Source organism: Dromiciops gliroides, chromosome 1 (genome assembly GCF_019393635.1).
Source record: "Dromiciops gliroides isolate mDroGli1 chromosome 1, mDroGli1.pri, whole genome shotgun sequence".
NCBI classification, from domain to species: Eukaryota; Metazoa; Chordata; class Mammalia; order Microbiotheria; family Microbiotheriidae; genus Dromiciops; species Dromiciops gliroides.
The window spans coordinates 483,132,426-483,155,631 of NC_057861.1; the positions used below are offsets into that span (position 1 = coordinate 483,132,426).

A 23,206-nucleotide genomic window follows, 5' to 3' on the forward strand; every position below is an offset into this window, starting at 1 on the left:
CCTGATATATCAAAGCCATGATGTGGAAGGGATAACTGTATATGTAGACAGAGAAAAGGACTGGGCTCAGGACTGAGTATGAGGCAGGACCACAGTGAATAGATGTCTTTAGGAGAGTTGGCAGCTGGGTGGTACAGTGGATAGAGTACTGGGCTTGAAGTCAGGAAGACTCATCTTCAGGAGTTCAAATCTGGTCTCAGACACTTCCTAGCTGTGTGATCCTGGGCAAGTCACTTAGCCCTGTTTGCCTCAGTTTCCTCATCTGTAATATGAGCTAGAGAAGGAAATGTCAAACTAATAAACTATTTTTACCAAGAAAAAGCCAAATAGGGTCACAGAGAGTCAGATACAACTGAAAAACAACTAAAAAAACAAAAAAGAGCAAAGGAGTGATTTGAGAGGAAGACAATCAGTAGTGTCAAAGGCAGAAGCAAAACCCTAGATCATGAGGAAGTAAAAACCAGGAGAAGAGGAAAAATACTGTATTTGTTTTCATTTGTATTGTAATATTTACTTGTGTCCTGTGTGTGTGTGTGTGTGCGCACGCGCGCGCGTTTCAATCGTCTCTCACATTATAAAGAATACAGGGGCTATGACTCCAACTTCCTCTATGACTCAGTCTTATTTACCACAGTGTTTAGTACAGAATAAACACAGCCAGTGTTGTTTGCTGACTGGTCAGGTTCGAAATATCAGTTCTCTGGATTTATTCCTGGCAAGTCTCCAGGTGGAATACTTGGATGGTTCCTCTTGGGAGTGTGAATGCAGATGACGGAATCCTCATGATGTTTAGGAGTGATGAGGTGGCACAGTGGTTCGAGTATTGGGTCAGAAATCAGGAAGTCTGAGTTCAAATCCTGCCTCAGACATTTTCGAGAGCTGTGTGATCCTGGGCAAGTCACATAAATTCTTTCAGCTTCAAGTTTCTCATCTGTAAAATCAGGCTTTGTATAAGGATCAAATGAGATAATAATATATGTAAAGTGCTTCACAAACCTTAAAACTCTACATAAACGCTAGTTATTACTATTATTATCTTCCTAACACAGTGAGAGCAGATGAGGTGTAGGAGGAAACAAAATGCAACCAGAACAGATGGAACAGAGTGGAACAGTGCTAGAGCTGACTCAGATTTTGAAGTTAATGTTGTGAAATCCAGGAGTAAAAACCAGATCAGAAGGGCTAGAGTACTCGTTGGAGAAATTAGCCCCTTGTTTCTCTTTGTTTACTTTTTTAGTGAGGCAATTGGGGTTAAGTGACTTGCCCAGGGTCACACAACAAGTAAATGTTAAGTGTCTGAGGCTGTATTTGAACTCAGGTCCTTCTGAATCCAGGGCCGGTGCTCTATCCACTACACCACCTAGCTGCTCCCCCCCCCGTTTCTCTTTTTTAACTATCAAAGTCTAATCATAGAATTTCAGGCACTGGAAAGGACCCTAGGGACTATCTAGACTAATCCCTCCATTTTATTTTTTAATTAATTTTTTTCAATTAACAAACATTTATTTTTTTTTAAATTTCCTATCCCATTTTCAAATACCTTGTGACAAGTATGCATAATAAATCAAAGCAAATCCCTGCCTAAGCCATGCCCCAAAGGGTGTGTTTTGTTCTGCATACTGAGTCCATCATATCTGTGACAGAAGGTGAATATCATGGATCATCCCTCATCTGTCTTCTAGAATCATGGTTGGTCATTTCATTGATTAGTGTTCTTAAGTCTTTCAAAGCTGTTTGACTTTACAATGTTATTGCTATTACATAAATTGATTTCTTGGTTCTGTTCAATTCACACTGCATTAGTTCATGCAAGTCTTCCCAGGTTTCTCTCAAACTGTCCCTTTTATCATTTCTTAAGGCACAGTAGTATTCCCTTACATTCACATACCATAATTTATTCAACAGTTCCACAATTGATAGGCACCCTTTTACCTTCCAGTTTTTTGACACTACAGAAAGAGCTGTTATAAATATTTCTTTGCATATGGAATCTTTTTCTCTTTCTTGGATCTCTGGAATATAGAATCACTGCGTTAAAGGGTATACACAGTTTAATGATTTTTTTTTTTTTTTGGAAGGGCAATGAAGGTTAAGTGACTTGCCCAGGGTCACATAACTAGTGTTAAGTGTCTAAGGTTGCATTTGAACTCAGGTTCTCCTGAATCCAGGGCTGGTGCTTTATCCACTGCGCCACCTAGCTGCCCCCAGTTTAATGACTTTTTTGGGTGTCTTAATTTTCCGGATAAGGAAATGAAAACCCTGAGATCAGGGGTGATTTACCCAAGGCCAAGCACAGTTTACAACATATTACCTTTTTGTTGTTGTTTAGATCTTTACAGGAATTCCAGTACTTCAGCTTTCCAATTACTGATTTTCCATGAGAATAAGATTAAAGAGATTTTTAATCTTTTAATTTTTAATCTAAGATGAAAGACACATTTAATTTTTAACCTCATCCCATTAAAATGGACAGTTTTGCTGACCCTCAGTCAATCCAATTATTGTCAGCATCATAATGGTGTTTGTACCCTAGATGAAGTTTTACTTAACCTGTCTTGTCTGTAAGACATTTAATAGAAAGGGAGGAAGATTGATTAGACATTGTCCAATAGGGTGCTCAAATTTTGGTTGATTTTGTTCCCCTTGTTAGGGTTGAATTACACAAATCAACTTAAACATTTACCTTTAAGTCACCTAGGTTCATAACCTAGAAGTCATCCCTCTTTCTCATCCTCTATATCCAACCAGTTGTTAAGTCTTGGCAGTTCTACCTCTATGACATTTTTTACATAGTCTTAATTCCTGTGCTTATCACCTCTCTCCTGGACTATTGCCGTAATCTCCTAATTGGTTTCCATTCTCTTCCCTCTCCCATCCATCCTCCACATTGATGTCAAAACAATCTTCCTAAGGTACAGATCTGATCACCTCACTCTCCTGCTCAAAACATTTCTGTGGTCTCCAATTGTCTCTAGGAAGAAACACAAACGTCTCAGCTTGGCATTTAAAACTCTCAGTCACCTGGCTCCAGCCTACCTTTCCAGACATATTTCATATAAACCCTCTTTGCACACTTTACATTCCAGACTGTCTGTTAGCCAAACTTGATATTCTTTCTTATCCATGGACCTTTGAATAGACTCTTATCCCCAGGCTTTGAGTGGGCTTCCTCCTCTCATCAACTTCTTAGAATCTTTAACTTCCTTTAAGGTTCAACTCAGGTGACACCACTCATACAAAGATTTTCTAGACACCTCTAAATGTTAGTACTCTTTTCATCTTAAAATTGCCTTACATTTATTTATACTTGTATCCTTACAATAAAACATAATCTCATTGAGGCAGGGACTTTTTTGTCTTCATTTCCTCTAGTGCCTAGTGCAGGGTTTTTCACATAGTCGGTGCCTAATAAAGATAATTGGACTGAGTTCAAATTCAGGAGGCCTGGTAACTCAGTTCTTTTTTTTTTTGTGGGGCAATGAGGGTTAAGTGACTTGCCTAGAGCCACACAACTAGTAAATGTCAAGAGTCTGAGGTCGGATTTGAACTCAGGTCTTCCTGAATCTAGGGCCAGTGCTCTATCCACTGAGCCACCTAGATGTCCCCGGAAACTCAGTTCTACTAACAACAACAGCTGTATGACCCTGAGCAAGTAACTTGACCTTTCTGGGCTCAAGTTTCATCATCTATAACTTAGAAGCATTAAAGTAGATATTCTCTAAGGTTCTGGTTCTTTGATTGTATAAGTATGTCATCTTGACAAACTACCATGAAGATGCCTAGCACATCTTTAGGAGAATCACTTATACTCCCTATGGGGTCCTCAGTTTCCTCATCTGTAAAACGAGAGAGTTGAGCTAGATGGACCCTGACGTCCCTTCCAGCTCCAGAATTATTCTCCTATGATCTCAAAGGTCCTTTCTGGCTCTGAAATTTTATGAGTTAACTTCTTCACTGACAGAATCAATTATTCATTTTCTCATCAAATCTAAAGCACTGGGTAAAAATAGCAAGAAAAAAAAATCTTCAAAAAATGTTGGCAGCTCTAAGTGTGAAAGCTTTGGAGATTTTTTGTAATTTGGATCACAGGGGTTTGAACTGAGACAGAATTGTGTTAAGCAGCCTAGCAGTGGGCATGGCTTCCTCAAGAAATCAAGAAGGCTAGCTTCACATCCTACCTCTGAAGCTTACCTGTAGAACTTATCTTGAGGAATTGTTTTGCAGTCCAAATGAAATGATGAATGTCAAGCATTTTTTTAAACTTTAAAGCTCTTTCTAAATATCAGTTATCAGTATTGTACTTTGACCTGATTAAGCCTATTTTTTTTGGTCTTTTTTTCTTCATTGTGAAATCTTCTTTTGTGGGGGTACTTACAAATTGTAAATTCTATAGATGGCTTTAATTTGACACCGACTTTTTATTTTGTTGTCATTTCCCACTTTATAGACATGAATGTGATCCACAACAAATTTCAAGTGTATCCATCTATAAAACCCATTTAGACACAAATCTAAGAGGCAAAATCAAACAAATTAATCAGTATATGTGAAATGTTATTTTTCCCCCTCTATTTCAGAATTAAATGTGAGGGAGTCTGATGTAAGAGTTTGTGATGAATCGACTTGTAAATATGGAGGACTCTGTAAAGAAGATGGAGAAGGCTTGAAATGTGCATGTCAGTTTCAGGTGAGAATATTGACCCTATCCCTTCTTCATTTGTTATTTATAGTCACTTAGCATTAAAGTATGGGTTTATCAGAATAATCATATTATTTTTATATTATTTATTATAATTATTATTTTGATATTAATATTATTAAATTATATAGAATCTTGTTGAGGTCTTTGTGCACTTTCTGTCTCTTTTTTCTCTCAAAAGGGGCTAGTTAGCACATGAAATGTGATTTGGGCAAGTACTTAATATGAACACTGCAATTCAGGGTGACCAAATGTCCCATGAAATGGTGGTTCTTGTTGCCTTTGGATGAACAATAGAACCCAGCTCTGCAGTTCCTTTATCTTTCCAAGGAGGGCCTAGTAGCCATCGTTCCATATAGCTACAACTTCCTTCTCTTCTTACTTAGTTTCTCATTTATAATGAGGCTAGAATTGAAAGGCTTGCCACCTTTTTGACCACACATGGGAAAGTATGTAGGTGACTGATTCTTTGTTTCATACTCGTTGCCCTGCCACTGGTACAGAGTTGTTGTGGGTATAAAATAAAAGATACGTGTGAAATTGCTTGAAAAAAAAACAAGAAAAATTTTCTATAAATATAAATTGTCATCATTGTCATCATCATTGTCTGATTCTCATTTTTAGGGGAATCAGCTTGAAATGGTACTAGGACAAGTAGCTCTTTAGCTATTGTTCATTTATAATAATGTTCAATGGGCTACTGGATAGGGGAACAAAATAACTCTTTTCTATGTAGTAGAATAAAAGTATTAAGATGTAAGCTTATCATCTGAGGCCTGTCTAAAAGCATCTTCAGTTCAGAACAGCAGAGATAATACTATTGAAGAAATGACCACTAGTCCTTTGCTAACTGTTAGCAATGCCAAGGACTATGGTATTTATAGATACATGGGAGGAACTTGCTGCAGAAGCTCTGGGAGGGTCTGAACTATTTTTCAAAGTGATTGAGCAAAGCAAAGCTTTTTATGATCTTGAGGAAGTAGAATCACAAGGGATGCAAAGGATAGGTTCAAACAGAGGGAAACACATTACAGGGATAATACAGACCATAGTTCAGAACCAGCAAACTATGGCCAGATCTGGCCCACTGCCCGTTTTTGTATGACCTACAAGCTAAGAATGTTTATATAGTTTAAAATAATTGTTTTTACATACAATTATTAAATTATTGTATTTAAAAATATAAAAAAACATTCTTAGTTCACAGGTCCACGTGGGGGGCCTGTGGGCTCTAGTTTGCTGACCCTTAGCTGTAGATTAGAGGTAGGAGAAAGGAGTAAGTATTTATAAAGAACATCCTATATGCCAGGCACTGTGCTACGTGCTTTTACAAATGGCTCTCACAACAACGCTACAAGGTAGTATTATTAGTCCTTTTTTACAGTTGAGGAAACTGAGGCAAACAGGGTTAAGTGACTTGCTTAGGGTCACAGAGCTAGTAAGTATCTGAGGCCAGATCTGAATTTGGGTCTTCCTGACTACAGACCCAGTGCTCTATCCACTGTACCACTTAGCTGCCCTATTAATTAGTTAAGATTAGTGAATCTGTATAATTTCTTATTAAATTAATGAGCATATTATTTTTTTAATTAATAAAGTATTTTATTTTTTTCCCGTTACATGTAAAGATAGTTCTCAACTTTTGTTTATACAAGCTTTTCAATTTCAGATTTTTCTCCCTCCCTCCCCTCCCTCCCCTCCCTCCCCCCTCCCCTAGACATCAGGTAATCTGATATAGGTTTTATATATATATATATATATAATGTGTGTATATATATACACAAATAATAACAATTAATGAGCATATTAAAAAATAAGATGAGAGGCAGTTTGGAGAGTTGGCCTCAAAACGAGAAAAGTTTGAGTTCAAGTTCCTTCACTGACACATACTGTCTCTGTGACCTTGGGTAGGTCATTTAAACCTTTTGGTGCTTAAGGCAACCCTCCAATACTTGTAATGGCAGAGAAGGTGCCAACCTGCATTGGTAGGGGGAGTTTCTTCATCTGGGAATTCCCTACACTGATGAGATGATAGGCCCAATCTCTATTCCATCCAAAGATGAACTGTTGTAGCAACAGCCTCCAGAGTATCCATAGAAGGTACACTATTGACAGATAATCATATATTAATGGATCATCAAAAAATCCAGCCTTTCATTCTTTGCCCAGAGCAGAGACTTTCTCAGAGACTTCCAGGGCTACAATGCTTCCCTGCTTCTTTTTCCATTCATGCTATGATTCTAGAGGTACAACAAAAAAGCAAGCCTGGAATCTAATGGTCTGGTCAGCCTAAACTCCTGAAATCATAGTCTGTCTAAGGCAACTAGGTGGCTCAGTGCACCCCTGGAGTCGGGAAGACCTGAGTTCAAATATGGTCCCAGACACTTATTAGCTGTATGACCCTGGGCAAGTCACAAGGCAAGTCTGTTTGCCTCAGTTTCCTCATCTATAAAATGAGGATAACAATAGCACCCACCTCCCAGTGTTGTGGTGAGGATCAGATAATATCAGCAAAGTGCTTAACATAGCCCCTGACAACATAATAGGTACCTAGTGAATTCTTGTTTCCTTCCTTCCTCCCTCTTTTCTTCCTCCCTCCATTCTTTCCTCCCCTCCTTCTTCCCTCCCTTCCTCATTTTCTCCTTCCTTCCCTTTCTTCCTCCCTTTATCCTTCCCTCCCTTCTTTCCTCCCTTTCTCTCCTTCCCTCCCTTCTTTCCTCCTTCTTTCTCCTTCCCTTCCTCTCTCCTTCTCTCCCTCTTTCCTTCCTTCCTTCCTTCCTTCCTTCCTTCCTTCCTTCCTTCCTTCCTTCCTTCCTTCCTTCCTTCCTTCCTTCCTTCCTTCCTTCCTCCCTCCCTCCCTCCCTCCCTCCCTTTGCTTCTATAACACAAAAGCCAAGATGGAGGATGCCAAGAACATCCTTATAGTCTATGAACATGAGGCATCTTACACCTTCAGCTGAAGAAAAAAGTTGCCTTTGTAGAGACCAAGGCCCCTGAGGCAGATTTTGTTCCAAGGGGCTGGGACAAAGGGTTGGCATCTGGAGGGAAGCCAGAGAACAGCAACAGCAGCTTAGTACAAGGCCAGCAATAAGACTCCAAATCTACTTAGTGCTAATGAGAACCAACCCATAATTATGGCTCTCAGGGAGCCAAGGCTACACACACACACACACACACACACACACACACACACACACACACACACACACACACACACACACACACACGATTGTCATCATGTTCTTTAAACAGTGCTAAGGATGAGCTTACCTCCCTGGGAGATGGCACTCTACCCAGTACAGGCACATACCCCATCCTTGGAGATCAGGATGTGGTCTCGAATGTGGCACTTTCAGAAGACCACTTCTTTTTTAAAATTTTTTACTTTTTGCGGGGCAATGCGAGTTAAGTGACTTGCCCAGGGTCACACAGCTAATAAGTGTCAAGTGTCTGAGGCCAGGTTTGAACTCAGGTGCTCCTGAATCCAGGGCTGGTGCTTTATCCACTGAGCCACCTAGCTTAGCCCCCAGAAGACCACTTCTTCAGTGGCTGAGGTTGGAGGGCTTCAAGCAAAGTAGCAGTTGTATTTAGAGCTTTATCAAGACACTAGACTAGATGACAGTCTCTGCCACAGCCATTCCTATCCCACAGCAGAGAAGAGCTATCCCAAAGAAACATTCATCCCTTGAGATGGTGGGGTACTGGCTCATGCTTCCCAGTTGTATGATAGAAACATTTTCAATAGCAGGGAAACAGTCCTAAGAACAGGTGCCAAACCCCACCAGGAGGGAGGAACTTAGGGGCTATGAAGCTTTTGTGTCCTGCACACCTTTAGCGATCTGAGGCCTGTGAACCCCTCCTCAGAATAATCTTTTTCACTACACAACATAAAACACAGGAATACAAAGGAAACTGATCATATTTAATACAGTTATCAAATTTTAAAAATGCAAGTTCATGGACCTCAGATTAAGGACTCCTGCTTTGCACTGTCCACACAATTCCCACTAATTATCTTCTGGTAAAACAGGCCAGAGATGGGGCTTCTCCTCTTCTCCTTCCATAGACTCTGTAGTGGACATAGAGAAAGTAACTCATCGAGAGCAGCCAATGCCAGCTAGGCACTGAGGTGGCTGCTTCCCAAAGGTGCACCTCAGGTTCACTGTTCAGTTAACTATGATCAGAGAAAAACAACAGAAAACAGAAGAGGCAGTGAGAGCCCGGGCACTTAGCAGTGCTCATCTCTCTTTTTTTTCCTTTTTTTTTTTGTGGAGCAATGAGGGTTAAGTGACTTGCCCACACAGCTAGTCAGTGTCAAGTGTTTGAGGCCAGATTTGAACTCAGGTCCTCCTGAATCCAGGGCCGGTGCTTTATCTACTGTGCCACATAGTTGCCCCCCACTGTGCCACCTAGCTGCCCCTAGCAGTGCTTATCTTGCTAAAGCCACAAATACAATGGAGTGACTTTATGGCAATCAATCCCCTTAAGCCAGTGGAGGAGAATTTTGAATTGATGTTGGGAGAGGTGTTTAGGGACGTTAGCGTGAAACTGCAAGATAGTAAAAATCCTGAATAGTGGGTAACACTGATTATAAACGAGGACTGATTATCCTTGTAGATCAGAGTCAGTGACCTTCCTGTGAAAAACCACTAAATCTACCAAGACCTTTGAACTTAGGGAGTGGTACCCAAAGTCCAGACAGGGATTGGCTAATAGTTTAACACAGGGAGAACAGTGTGCCATCAGGAACTTGTACTTCAAAGGGATCTTGGACCATATGCAAATTGAAATGTAGTGCGGCAATGATAAAACTTCTCCCTATGTCCATCCAAGAAGAGCTCAGTTGGAGAGCCACTGGATTCACCAGGGATACTAATCAGTCTGAAGCTCTGTGAAATTGGTTAAATGTAAAGAGTCGACAGACAAGGGGGATCAGTTGGTCACAGGTTCAAGATGGGTTCAGGACATTGTCAGTCTGTTGCAGAAGCGTTATAAAGGAGTTTCCTCTTCCTTATTCCCTGGGTAACATAGAGTTGTTGTATTGGTTGGGGGAAGAGGAGAGGGTAGGTGTGCTAAGCTCAGTATGAGGGGGCTGTAGGTAGGCTAGGGTATACCAGAAGTACAGCCCAAGGGTAGAGGATGACCATATTCCCAACACGAACCAGTGAAAACCCCCAATGACATAACTAACTAGAAACCTGGGGGTCAAGCGGGGCCTTCCTTCCTTAGGCAGTGGGCACTCTACCCACCACTGAGCTTGAATCCTAATGAGCTACATGAGATGATTCAAAAGACCGAGGCAGAGTTAACAGAGACACTGTCAGGCTCAGAGGGGCTAAAAGAACTTCAACTTCTCCCTCTCCAATAAGAGAACTCTCTCAGCTCTAGATCCATGCAGATGGGCCATTTTCTTTTCTTTTTTTTTTTTTTTGTGGGGCAATGGGGGTTAAGTGACTTGCCCAGGGTCACACAGCTAGTAAGTGTCAAGTGTCTGAGACTGGATTTGAACTCAGGTACTCCTGAATCCAGAGCCAGTGCTTTATCCACTGCGCCACCTAGCCGCCCCTAGATGGGCCATTTTCAATCCTAGAGGAAGTCTGACCACCTAAAAGAAGAGGCCAAGTTGTTTTTGTTTTGTTGAATCCTTTGGGAGAATCTAGAGTTTCCTCAAAACAGGAGAGTAAAAAGTTACTCAATGTGCAATGTAGATCAGGTATAGGACAGCTATTTATTTTCCCTACACAAAAGAAATGCTAAATACAAAAGATTCACAAGTGTACTTTGATGGAAAAAAAAATAAAAAAACTTAAGAAGCAGTTATAACATAACTACTGTTAGACTTTCCCAGGAGGTTGACATAAAACCTTCAAAACATAATACAGTTTGCAGGACTGCTGAAGAATCATTTCATATTTCTTCTTAGCTTTGCAGTATCTAAACAATTCCTTCCAGGTCTATCCATCTTTTTTGACGAAACAGATCTTAGGCTTATTCTCTAGCATATTCTCCTCCAAGAGGCTATGTAGTGGAAAAAGAAAGGGTGGCCCCCAAAGAGCCAGGAGTACCAACTAAGAAACCATAGAAGCCATTCCCCAAAGGTTCACTAGGGTTCAGCGTTCACTCAACTAAGATCAGATAAAGAAACACAAAACAGAAGAAGCAGCTATAGATCCAACTCATTGAGTACTGCGTTTGCAGTCTCCTTGTTGTTATTGTTATTCTGGAGAGCCTAAGGAAGTACAGAAGCTTGTCTTCTTTTTAACTTATTCAGTGCTTTCACCCTCTTGCTGTTTTTGGAGGGGAAGAGAGGACAAACAGATCTCTCTAGATTGTCTGTGTCATCCCAAGCATTGTAAAGAAGCAAAAAAGGAAAAAAGAAAGAAAGAAGGAAGGAAGGAAGGGAGGAAGGAAGGAAGGAAGAAGAAAGGAAGGAAGGAAGGAAAAAGGAAGGAAGGGAGGAAGAAAGGGAGGAAAGAAGGAAGGAAACAAAGAAACAAGCATTTATTAAGTACCTGCTATGTGCCAGGCGCTGTACTAAGTGCTTTACAAATACCTCATTTGCTCTTCACAACAACCCCAGGAGGTAGATGTTACTATTATTCCCATTTCACGGATGAGAAAACCAAGGCAGAAGTTAAGTAACCTGCCCAAGGTCACACAGCTAGTGAGTGTCAAGATCTGAACTTAGGTCTTCCTGGCTTTAGGCCTAGCACTCAAACCATCTATAAAACTATATAACATGAAGACAAATTATATAACATGAAGACACATGTGTCCCTAGGGTCCTGTAAAGTTTCCAGAAGAGTTCCTGCACATAGTACATGGGATGGCCTTTCCAGATCTATTCTTTTTCTTTCTTTCTTTTTTTTTTTTATGGGGGTAGATTTTTAATTAAACAAACTCGGTAACAGCATAGTGGACTGAAACACAAACACAACTGTAACAAGAAGCCAAAAAATAGTCATGCAAAATACAGAGATTGTAGAATTGTTTTTCCTTCCCTTAAGATGATTTCTTAGGAACATACCACATAGCCCTGGTTGTTCAGTGATTTCAGTCGTGTCTGACTCTTTGTGACTTCATTTGTGGTTCTCTTGGCAGAGATACTGAAGTAGTTTGCCATCTCCTTCTTCAGCTCATTTTACAGATGAGGAGACTAAGGCAAACAGGGTTAACTGACTTGCCCAGGGTCACACAGCTTGTAAGTGTCTGAGGCTAGATTTGAACTCAAGAAGATGAGTCTTCCTGACTCCAAGCCAGGGACTCTATCCACTGTGACACCTACCTGCCCACATAGCTCTTGGGCTGTAAAATTAACTGGAACCAGTGCATTTAAGATTTGAATGTTCTCTCTTGCACTCAACTGGAGCATTAATTTCAAACAAATAAGGTACTTCAGTGTCATTCTAGCCTGGCAAAACTTCAACATGAAAAAGAAAAATACCTTATTTTTCTACATATAATTATAGCCTAAGCCTTCATTGCAACAATTGGAAACCCGATAAAGAAACGGAAGGGGCCAGGTGTGCATGATGAGGGGGTTGCAGGGGAGTGGCAGGCCCATTCTTACACATTATCCCTGCCACACAGAGGTAGTGGTCGGGCCTGTGGCTCCTCAGGAACATGGGAAGGCTTGCAGTGTTATGCATGGATCTGCCCATGTGCGAACTTGACTGCTGTGGGGGGTGGGGTCAGCAGGGTCTGATTTGCACCAGACTGGAACATTCCATTTTGTGGGTCACCTTGATGTTGACTCTTCCTACTAAAGGATACAGCACAGCTCATCTGTTGTAAGGTCTTAATGCATTTCATTAAGGCTTTTACCATAAGCCATGGAAGTGTCGCTGAGGCCAGACTTTGGCATCCGAGGTCCTAGCTCCTTATCCCAGCTCTGCTGTTTCTTCCCTGTGAGATCTTGTCACTCCCCCCTACCCCCAGGGCTCAATTTCCTCATCTATAAAATGGGGGTTAGACTAGGTGGCCTTTGAAGTACCTTCAAGTTTGAGATCTCTGGTCTTATGGTTTAACTGTAAACCAGGTAAGGTCAAGGACAATGGGGCCCAGTGAGAGAAAGTCCAGTCTTCTGTAGGCCTGAGACTTCACATGTGTGAGAAGTGATAGAAGGGCCTCAGGCCACTTGACCAATGGTTATATGGGCAGTGGAAATTCTGCTCACCTCTCAGGCCGTTACAGAGGGCCTGGGTCATCTAACTTCCAAACAGACTTCCTCTCTCACTGTTAGTGGATAAAGGGATTACAGAACATGGAATAAGGTCTTACAAAACCCTGGCTAGAGGGAGAGTTAGCCATAACACAAGGGTGAGCTTCTTTCTACCTAATAAACACACTAACAGCCACTAAGGTATCTTCAAATGAATAAATGCCTTTAGGCATTTACACAAAGTCAACCTGATATCAACAGAGGATCCCCCATTGGGGATGAGTTACACACATTGCCTTTACAGGTTTTTCTCAAATGCTGTGCCTGCCAAGTAGGGAAGCTCCCACGGTACTGCTGGACTACAAGGGAAGGATTTGGAGAAAGCCACTTAAAAAAAATTCCATTAACCCCTAACCTTTGCTTGTGTGTGCCTTGCCTTTGTGCAGGGAGGAAGGCCTCTGGTGCAACCACTCATCACAGATGCTACTTTGCTATTTTCTAAGTGTCTTTTTCTGTTTTGGGGGCCTATTCTAGGGTATAAAAATATCACCAAATGCTTGTTTTATTTCATAAATTAAAAATAAAATTAAAAAATTATTAAGAAACAGGTTCTTAGGGGCAGCTAGGTAGCACAATGGCCTGATGTCAGGAAGACCTGAGTTCAGATCTGGTCTTAGACACTGGCTGTATGACCCTGGTTATATTTCTTTTTTTGTTTTTATTTTTGTTTTTTCCTGGGTATGTTATTTAACCTATTTGCCTCAGTTTCCTCATCTGAAAATGGGAATAATAATAATAGTACCCAGCTCCCAAGGTTATTGTGAGGATCAAATGAGATACAGGGCAGCTAGGTGGCACAGTGGATAAAGCATAGGCCCTGAATTCAGGAGTCCCTGAGTTAAAATCCGGCCTCAGACACTTGATACTTACTAGCTGTGTGACCTTGGGCAAGTCACTTAACCCTCATTGCCCCGCAAAAAAAAAGAAAAGAAAAAAAAAGAAATGCCTTCGGGCAGCTAGGTGGCACAGTGGATAAAGCACTGGCCCTGGATTCAGGAGTCCCTGAGTTCAAATCTGATCTCAAACACTTGACACTTACTAGCTGTGTGACCCTGGGAAAGTCACTTAACCCCAATTGCCTCATCCCCCCCCCCCAAAAAAAAGTTATTTTACTTCTGCCCTCGCATCATTGTGGATTCAGGGAGACATAATGATACTGCACTCAGCCTTAACTGGACTGAGAATTTACTGTAAGAGTGGGAGGAGGGACATTGTTACTGCAACATTTAGACTTCTGTCAGGTCTGGATCTGAAAGTTACAGACTGAACTTTTTTAGATAATTAGGGACAAGACACCTTTAACTCTGTTTGATCCTGGGGAAAGGTCAAACATACTTTCAGATAGCTAATTTATGTATCATGTTTGTTGACATTAAGTTAAATTTGCAGTCCTAAGAGATTCCTCCTCACGAAGTAAGTTCCAACATTTACAACAAGCAGGATGCAATTATCTCTATAGTTAATACCAATATCAGCAGATATTGGGACTTGTTTACAGCTGTCGCCTCATATGTGATAGAAATTAGTGTTCATTTAGTAGCGTTCAGATTTCCAGGGAACAAATCCCCAAATTCATTATGTAAATAAAGTATCATCAGTGTGTATCACATTTTGATAATGATAGGAATAAGAACTGGAATCACTGTACCTCTGATTTCATTGGGTTAGGGAACTCCCAGATGTGGAAATTCTACCTAAGCAGATCTTTTTTGGATCCTATATTAGGCAATTCTTAGAGAATTACCTAGAGCACTGAGACAGGTGATTTACTTAAGGTCACACAGCCAGTAGGTGTCAGAAGTGGGACCTGGACCCAGATTTTATTGGCTGCAAAGCCAGCTCTCTGTCTACTATCTTACCCTGCCTCACTTTTTGAAAACATTGATCAAATTCCCAGATCTTGTAAACTGGACTGTTTTTTAAGGTAGGCTCTTTGTGTTCTTAAAGTGTCACTGCCTACCCAAAAGAAAAGGCAGTTTACAGAATCATAGAATTAATTTGAGATGAGGTGGATAGAATGCCAAGCCTGATGTCAGGAAGACTCAACTTCCTGAGTTCAAATCCAGCCTCAGACATTTACTAGTTGTGTGACCCTGGGCAAGTCATTTAACCCTGTTTGCCTCAGTTTCCTCATCTATAAAATGATCTGGAGAAGGAAATGGCAAATACTCCAGTATCTTTGCCAAGAAAACTTCAAATGGGGTCACAAAGAGTTGGATGTGACTGAAACAACTGAACAACAGAAATCCAATTTGTTATTTTATAGATGAGGAACCTGAGGCTCTTGCTCAGACTTACATGGCTAGTAAGTGTTTGAAGCAGGATTTGAACCAGAGCTTCTAGATTCCAAGTTCAAAGCTCTAGCCACCACATCACCTAGCTGTATTATAGTGGAATGAATTCAGTATCAGATATTTTTTCTTTATCCTTTTTTGGTTTGTAAGAAATTATTATTTTTAACATTCATTAATTTTTTTTTTCGAGTTCCAAATGCCCCTCCTCTCCCCCATCCCTCCACCTATTGTGAAGGCTAAAAATGTGATATCAATTACACATGTGAAATCATGCAAAACATTTCAATATTAGCCATGTTACAAAAAAAGAGAGAAATAAAGTGAAAAAAATTATGCTTCAATCTGCACTCAGACTCCACCAATTCTTTCTCTGAAGGGAGATAGCATTTTCCTTTGGAATTGTCTTGTACCATTGTATTGATCAAATAGCTAAGTAATTTACAGTTGGTCATCTTACAATATTATTGTTACACGTACAGTGGTCTCCTGGTTCTGCTCACTTCACTTTGCATCAGTTCATATAAGTCATTTCAGATTTTTTTCTGCAAATGAACTCCTTAATAAATTGGTACAAAGTACCATCTTCCCATGTGGTAGAAAGGGAAGAACATGGGGCAGCTAGGTGGCGCAGTGGATAGAGCACTGGCCCTGGATTCAGGAGTACCTGAGTTCAAATCCGGCCTCAGACACTTAACACTTATTAGCTGTGTGACCCTGGGCAAGTCATTTAACCTCTGTTTGCCTCAGTCTCTCATCTATAAAATGGAGATAATAATAACACCTACTTCTCAGGGTTGTTGTGAAGATCAAATGAGATAAAAATTGTAAAGTGCTTAGCATAATGCCTGGAATATAGTAAGCACTATATAAGTGCTAGCCATTATTTATAATTAATAATTATATTAATAGTTATTAACTTTAAGCTGTTTAACAAAACCAAATTTGGCTGTTTACCTAGCATATACATATTTTTATATTTGGACAATACATAAGAATATCATATCCCCCAGAAAAATGTGTCTACCATGAAGATATTATTAATATAAGTATATGTATACTTGTATATGTATATATATATATGTATTTATATACACATATACATACCTGTGTACATATCTATCGATCTATCTATCTATAATCTATCATTTCACACTCTAGATATCATTCCAGAATATTAGCTCTATCAGGATAATTCTACTATCTGTGAAATTAAGCTTGAAAATAATAAGAAATCTCTTCAACTTCCTGGGGAGAATTATTCTTTTGAGAGACAGTTTCTGATCCCATTTTATAGGTCTATAACTGGAAGGGACATTCAAGGCCATTTAGTTCAGCCTCCATATTTCTCAGATGAGGTTAAGTGATTTTCCCAAGGTCATACAAGGAGTAAGCAAACAAAAGTGGGATATTCACCTCTGAGTCACTGCTCTTTCCAAAGACTTCTCCTTGCATTTTTTCCTGAATTTTCATTAGTTTGCTATTTTTTACAGCTTTAACTCTTTTCTAAGTATTTTCTTGCATATCCCTATACTATTTCACATTTTTTCCTACTGTTAATATCTCAATTTTAAGCTTTCCTTCTTTCACATTTGCTTTATCTTGTTTTAAGTGTAGATTATGTTTTAGTTTTCCTTTTCACACTATTTCTGTCTTCAATTAAGTACATTTTCTATGTAATGGACTAATTAGTTTTTCAAAACAAATTTTGTTTTCTTTTACCTAATTCCCTGTGGATGCTTAGATAAGTACAATAATCTAAATACATAGTCTTTTCAAATTACCAAATAATTGAATTCAACCAAATCATTTCCTCAGATTGGCTCCAGTGGGCAATTAAAACTTTTCCACAAATTTTGATGACTAAAAACTGAGCCTTTCTCTAATTCAGTTTTGTTCCTATTACAATTTATAAAATCTCGTTCTGTTCCTTGATTGACCAGATCAGGGTAAGAAAAAAAGATCTCTGCTCAGTGTTAATATTTTTGTTTACATTTTGGGGGGTGTGGCATTTTTAAAAGTTTGAGAGAGAGATTCTGGGTAATTTAGTTATTTTATCAACAAGGCCAGCATGTTTATTAATAAAAGGATGGTCATTTGGCCATCTCTCTTATTAAAAGACCCCTCATGGCAGTGGGTTCACAGTTTATATGCCCTTGAAAGAGCAAGTGTTCCTGAGAGTGCCAACCAACTCTGATTGGTTTTTTTTTGTTTTTTTGTTTTTTGTTTTTTTTAGTGAGGCAATTGGGGTTAAGTGACTTGCCCAGGGTCACACAGCTAGTAAGTGTTAAGTGTCTGAGGCCGGATTTGAACTCAGGTCCTCCTGAATCCAGGGCTGGTGCTCTATCCACTGCGCCACCTAGCTGCCCCCAACTCTGATTGTTTAACAATTAATGAGAGAATGAATGTTACAATGAGAGGCTGACCTATATGCTAATGAGGGTCTTGGGATACATGACTTGGATCACCCTAATCTTGGTCAAAGGGACATCAATATCCATATCTTCTGTCTGACAAAAGGGAGAATCCACATTTCCCCAAACCTCTTTGACTAAAAGAAATGAGCAGGAATATACCCATTAGTTTAAACTTAGACTTTCTTTTACTGTCAGATTAGATCTTAGCCATCCTTGCTGGATGTTTTAGAAAGATTTCCCACACTGGTCAAATTCTGGATGAGAAAGAAGAAAAGTGGAAAACCCTTGGTTCTGATTCAATAATTAGCTATCAATATGAGAGAAGTAATCATTTCTCACATTGGTAAGATGTTCATATACATGATTCATGAACATCGAAAGATGCCCATAGATGTATACATCCAAGCAGGTTCTCTAACTATCTAGATGTAGCTTGAAGGTGGGTAGCAAGGTTAGTGAATAGAGCAAGGTTAATGGATAAGGTGCATGGGCCTAGAGTAAGGAAGACTCATCTTCCTGAGTTTAAATCTGGTCTCAGACGTTTACTAGCTATGTGACTCTGGGTGAGTCACTTAACCCCGTTTGCCTCATTTTCCTTGTCTATAAAATGAGCCGGAGAAGGAAATGGCAGACTACTCTAGTATCTTTGCCAAGAAAACCCCAAATGGGGTAGATAGCAACAAAAAGTATGAAGGTGGTATGAATAGATATTTCTAGAATCTAACCTCTTCTTCAAGTGAGTCTGAAGTTTTTACCTTGAGGAGAGTAGGGGAAGGACCATAGCCAGGTTCTTGCTTCTTCCTTTGCCTAATTGTGAGGGGGCTATTTAGCTAGAATTTATATCTACCCCAATAGCTCTAGTCTAGTTTAGGGGTAAAAATCTGGTTCAGAGGGAAAACCACTTTTCTGGTTACCCCCCACCCTTTTTTTTTTTTTTGCTGGGCAATGAGGGTTAAGTGACTTGCCCAGGGTCACACAGCTAGTAAGTGTTAAGTGTTTGAGGCCGGATTTGAACTCAGGTACTCCTGACTCCAGGGCCAATGCTCTATCCACTGTGCCATCTATCTGCCCCCACTCTGGTTACTCTTAAAGGAGGAAGGTAGCTACTGGCTTACACTTGCCAGCTTAGCTTCTTCCCACAAACACTGTTTTTACAAAAGACCATCACAAATATTAAGTGCTTCCATCCAAGCAAACATCAGACAAAAATTGGAGAAGTTACCCAAATTAGAATATGCCAAACAATACACAAGAGTGAATGAGCACATCAGCTGGGAGGGATGTGAGACCTCACCTTAAAGCAAGAGAGAAGTCTTGCTATTACCCATGGTGTTCCATTGGCATCTCTAAGGAAACAAACTGGAAGTCAGGGATGTGTCGAGCAAATATGTGCCTCTACCTGCCTGTAGCTTTTTCCTCCATGAGCACCTCCCCTGAAGAGCATCTGGAGCCATGCATGTCTCTCTCCCCCAAAGTTCTTTAGCATCAACTCCATAAATCCCTTTTGTGGATATACTGTATCTCCCTCAGCCTTCTCTCCCCGATAAGGAGTCAGTGTCTCATTCCACACACACCCCAGTTATATATTTATATGAATCCCATCTTTATACCTTATAAGAATAAATCACATTAATTTTTTTTCTTTCTCACCTGGAAGAGAAAAAACCCAAAACTCTTGCCAGCATTCAGGCATTGACAATCAAGATAGACAATATCTTTTTTCTGGGATCCATTCCAATCTTGCTCTGGCAAGCTCTCGGTGCCAACATAATTGGACTTTTATACATTTTCCCATTCAGTTTCAAGCTTACTTTTTTGCCTTTCATTTTTTTCTTTCAAAGTGTACTTATTTTATCTAGATTTAGAAAATTCCTAGAGTAATCTTCGATACAAAGATTTCTTTTTTCTGAAACTGACAGGTCCTGCGACTCAGCATGCTTGATGGGAGGCAGGGGTACCTTAGAGCTTCCCCCATCTTTTAGTACCAGATCACACTCCTATAACACTTAAGCCAACATATGTAGTCCAAATGGCAAGCACTCATAGCTTGCAAATGTACAGTAGCTTAATTACACAGAGCAACACACACACAAAAGAGACTCTGCTGCATTCGTAAGGAGCTGGTAAGGGAAATAGGGACACATAATCTGAGAGTGATAACCCTCAGGACCCCTGGTCCATTTCTTACACCCACCTAGGGATTTCCAAACTAAACAAATAGACACAAAAGACAGAATTGGTCGCTAGTAAGTTGAAAAAGAAAAAAACTCAAACCCTTCAAAGCCCCCAGGACAGAAATCAACAGACAACAGAGCCTAGTCTAGGAGAAGCTTGTGACTTCCTGACAGGCTAATGGAATAGAGAAATCAGCATTAATCAGTACCAGAAGGAAGCTGCCCCAAACCTGGGCAGTAACAATGGGATGGGAAAATCCCTTCAAACCAAACAAACAACATTGTCAGGTACCTACACCAGAAGTGAGCTTATCTAGGATTGCTTCAGAGATGTGAAGGTGAAGGTTTGATGAGGAGGAAGGTTTCTAGATGAATAGTTTTCATATCTGGGTAACATCATCATAATAATAAATACTAGCATTTGGGTAGCACTTTATAGTTTATAAAACATCTTTTGGATTGCAATAGTACCCTTGTGAAATAGGTGATAGTTATCATTCCCTCTTTACAGCTGAGGAAACTGAGGCTGACAGTGGTTTGCCCAGAGTCACACATTAGAATTCAGGACTTCCTGTCTCTAAGTCCAACAATGTACCTACTGTGCCATGTAACTGCCCCTTACAGTACAGTAGTTCCTAAGTCTCAAAAAATCTCATTTTGAGCCACTCCTCTTTTTTGTATACTTTAAAAAAATTGTTTTATTTTTAACTTACAAAATAAAACAAGTATTAACATAATAGTATCATTTTCAAATGATGATTGCACATGAAACTGCAAATCTATTATGTACAACTTGTTACTCCTTTTAAATATATAATAATGTTATCATGTATTTTTATTTTTTCCTTTATTTCCCCCCCACCCCCATGGCTACCATTATACACAAACATGTATGTATGTGTGTGTATATACACACACATATATGTAAAGTTATTCTATATATACTACTATTTATCAGTTCTTTCTCTGGATGCAGATAGCGTCTTTCTTCATATAATCTTTATAGTTAATTTGGGTATTGATAATAGTCAAAATGATTATTTCCTCAAAGTAATTATTTTTTTGTTTTTGTTTTTTGAAAACAATGTTTTTCAAAGTCATTCTTAAACAATAGTGCTGTTACTGTATACTATGTTCTCTTGGTTCTGCTCATTTTGTTCTTCATTATTCTGTGCAAATCTATCCTTGTTTTTCTAAGATTATTGAGCTAATTATTTATTATAGCACAGCAGTATTCCATCATAATCATATTCCACAGCTTGTTTAGCCGTTCCTCAACTGAAGGGCATCCCCATAATTTCCAGTTCTTTGCTACCACAAAAAGAACTGTTGTAAAAAATTTAGAACATACAGGTTCTTTTCCTTTCCCCCTAATCATCTTTGGAAATAAACCTAGTAGTTGTATTACTAGGTCAAAGGATATAGGCAGTTTGATAACTATCTGCATGTAATTCCAGATTGATCTCCAAAATGGTTGGATCAGTTCACAATTCCAACAATGAATCAGTGTCCCAATTTTTCTGTATCCCCACCCAACATTTTCAGCTCCTCTTAAGAGAGGGAAAAATACATCATTCACCCATTTAGGGGGAAGCCCCTTATAGGAATATGTTTTGATCAAGTCATATTGCTTGGTCCTTCTGTCTGGACTGAGTGGGCAGCATCAGGCAGGTCAAGCCTCCACTCAGTACCCACATAAAGACAGAGATCTCTATAAATAGACCTAGAAGGAAGTTGGTGTTGGAAGATTCTCCAAGTTGGCATTCTAGGGGTATACACGGTAATAGGTACAGCATCCATGTTCCCTGAACCAGAGTTGTCCAAACGTGACCACCAGCACTCTAACTACAAGAGTAAGGCATCATATATGTTTTATAGATATATATGGCCACATGGGAGAGATTTCTGAATAGCAAGAATTTCTCAAAATGGTTTAGCAAAGAAAAAACTTTTTTATATTCTTGGGGAAACAATCAAAGGATAGGAAGGGCAAGATAACATAATGGGATGTGCAAGATAGGGGGGAAAAGAGCATGAATTATCCCATAGATCTGATCATTAAATTAATGGACACATTCAAAAACAAACTGCTGTGGTCAAGCAAGCTTGTTGTGAGCCTCTAGACTGTTTAGAGAAAGGTAAAATATTAATAGATAATTTAGATGTACAAGTAGTACAACACTCTCACTATTCTGCCTAGAGAGCTTTCCCTGGCTTCTCCAGGAATGTAATGCCAAGGACCCAGCAGCCTCTGCATTAATGCTTGAATCACAATGGCAAAAGAGCAGAGCTAGAATTTAATGGGCCAGACTCTTCCATAATATGGATACCATCTTAATCCCATATGATTTTTATCTCATCTACTAGATCACTATATTTTGAAGGCTTTTCATTCCATATAACTCATAAATTTTATATTTGTATTATATATATACACATGTACACATATACACACATATATTTAATATGGTGACACATTAAAATGTTATTCTTTCATTTTTATGGATGATTGCTATGTCTGAATAATTGCGGGCAACAGTCTGATCTGTGACAATAGTCCAATCCCAGTAGGGATTATTGATTGTGTTTTCAAGGATATTTTAAGTCTCTGTTATAGTAGAGAGGTTTGTCAACTCTCAGTTTTTGAAAGAGAGCAACCTTCTTTTAGGGGCTGCAGTGGGTAGGGATCCTAGTTCTTGGGGTAATTGTGTCAGGAGCTCTGTGTGTTTAATGTCTTTCCTCCGCCATCATCAGGGCCCTAGTTCTGAAATAAGGAGGACCTGAGTTCAAATTTTGCTTTTGACACAAGATGTATGCCACCAGGCAAAGTACTAAACTTAAAATGAGGGAGGCATCTCATTTTCCTCAACTGTAAAATGGGAATAATAATAACACCTCCCTCACAGGGTTGTTGTGAAGATCAATTGAGATAATATTTTAAAGTGCTCAGACCAGTGCCTGGCACATGGTAGGCATCCTCCCCCCTTTCCCTGTAATTCTAATCACCAGGTTATGTTTTGCTGGGTATTCATCAGGTGCTAAATTTCTGCAGCCTTCAGTGATGTGTTGGAAATGTTTCTGTTTCTTTGCCCAATTTACAGTCATCACTAAATCTAGGCTCCCTAAGGATAACCTTTTGCTAATTTCAAGGGGTCAGTGACCTGGTCCTGAAAGGTAAGCTCCTTGAGAGCAGGGACTGTCTTTTACCTTTCTTGGTGTCCACAGTGCTTAGCACTGGCATGTAGCAGGAGCTTAATCAATTCTTATTGACTGACTGAGCTGTCACACACACACACATACACACACACATATACATACATACATGCATGCATGCATGCATGCATGCATGCAAGGCTTGCATGCTTACACATTCCAATGGTTTATATGTATCTGTTATGGTCCTT

At 39.7% G+C, this 23,206-nt stretch overlaps 1 protein-coding gene across 1 annotated transcript in view; it reads left to right on the forward strand.

Annotated features, from left to right (window-relative positions):
- Positions 1-23,206, forward strand: part of TMEFF1 (transmembrane protein with EGF like and two follistatin like domains 1) — a 145,185-nt gene that overhangs the window by 43,883 nt on the left and 78,096 nt on the right. Inside the window, exon 2 of the mRNA XM_043975419.1 lies at positions 4,578-4,687. Coding sequence (XP_043831354.1) covers positions 4,578-4,687 — 110 coding nt within the window. The remainder of the gene's footprint in view (positions 1-4,577; positions 4,688-23,206) is intronic.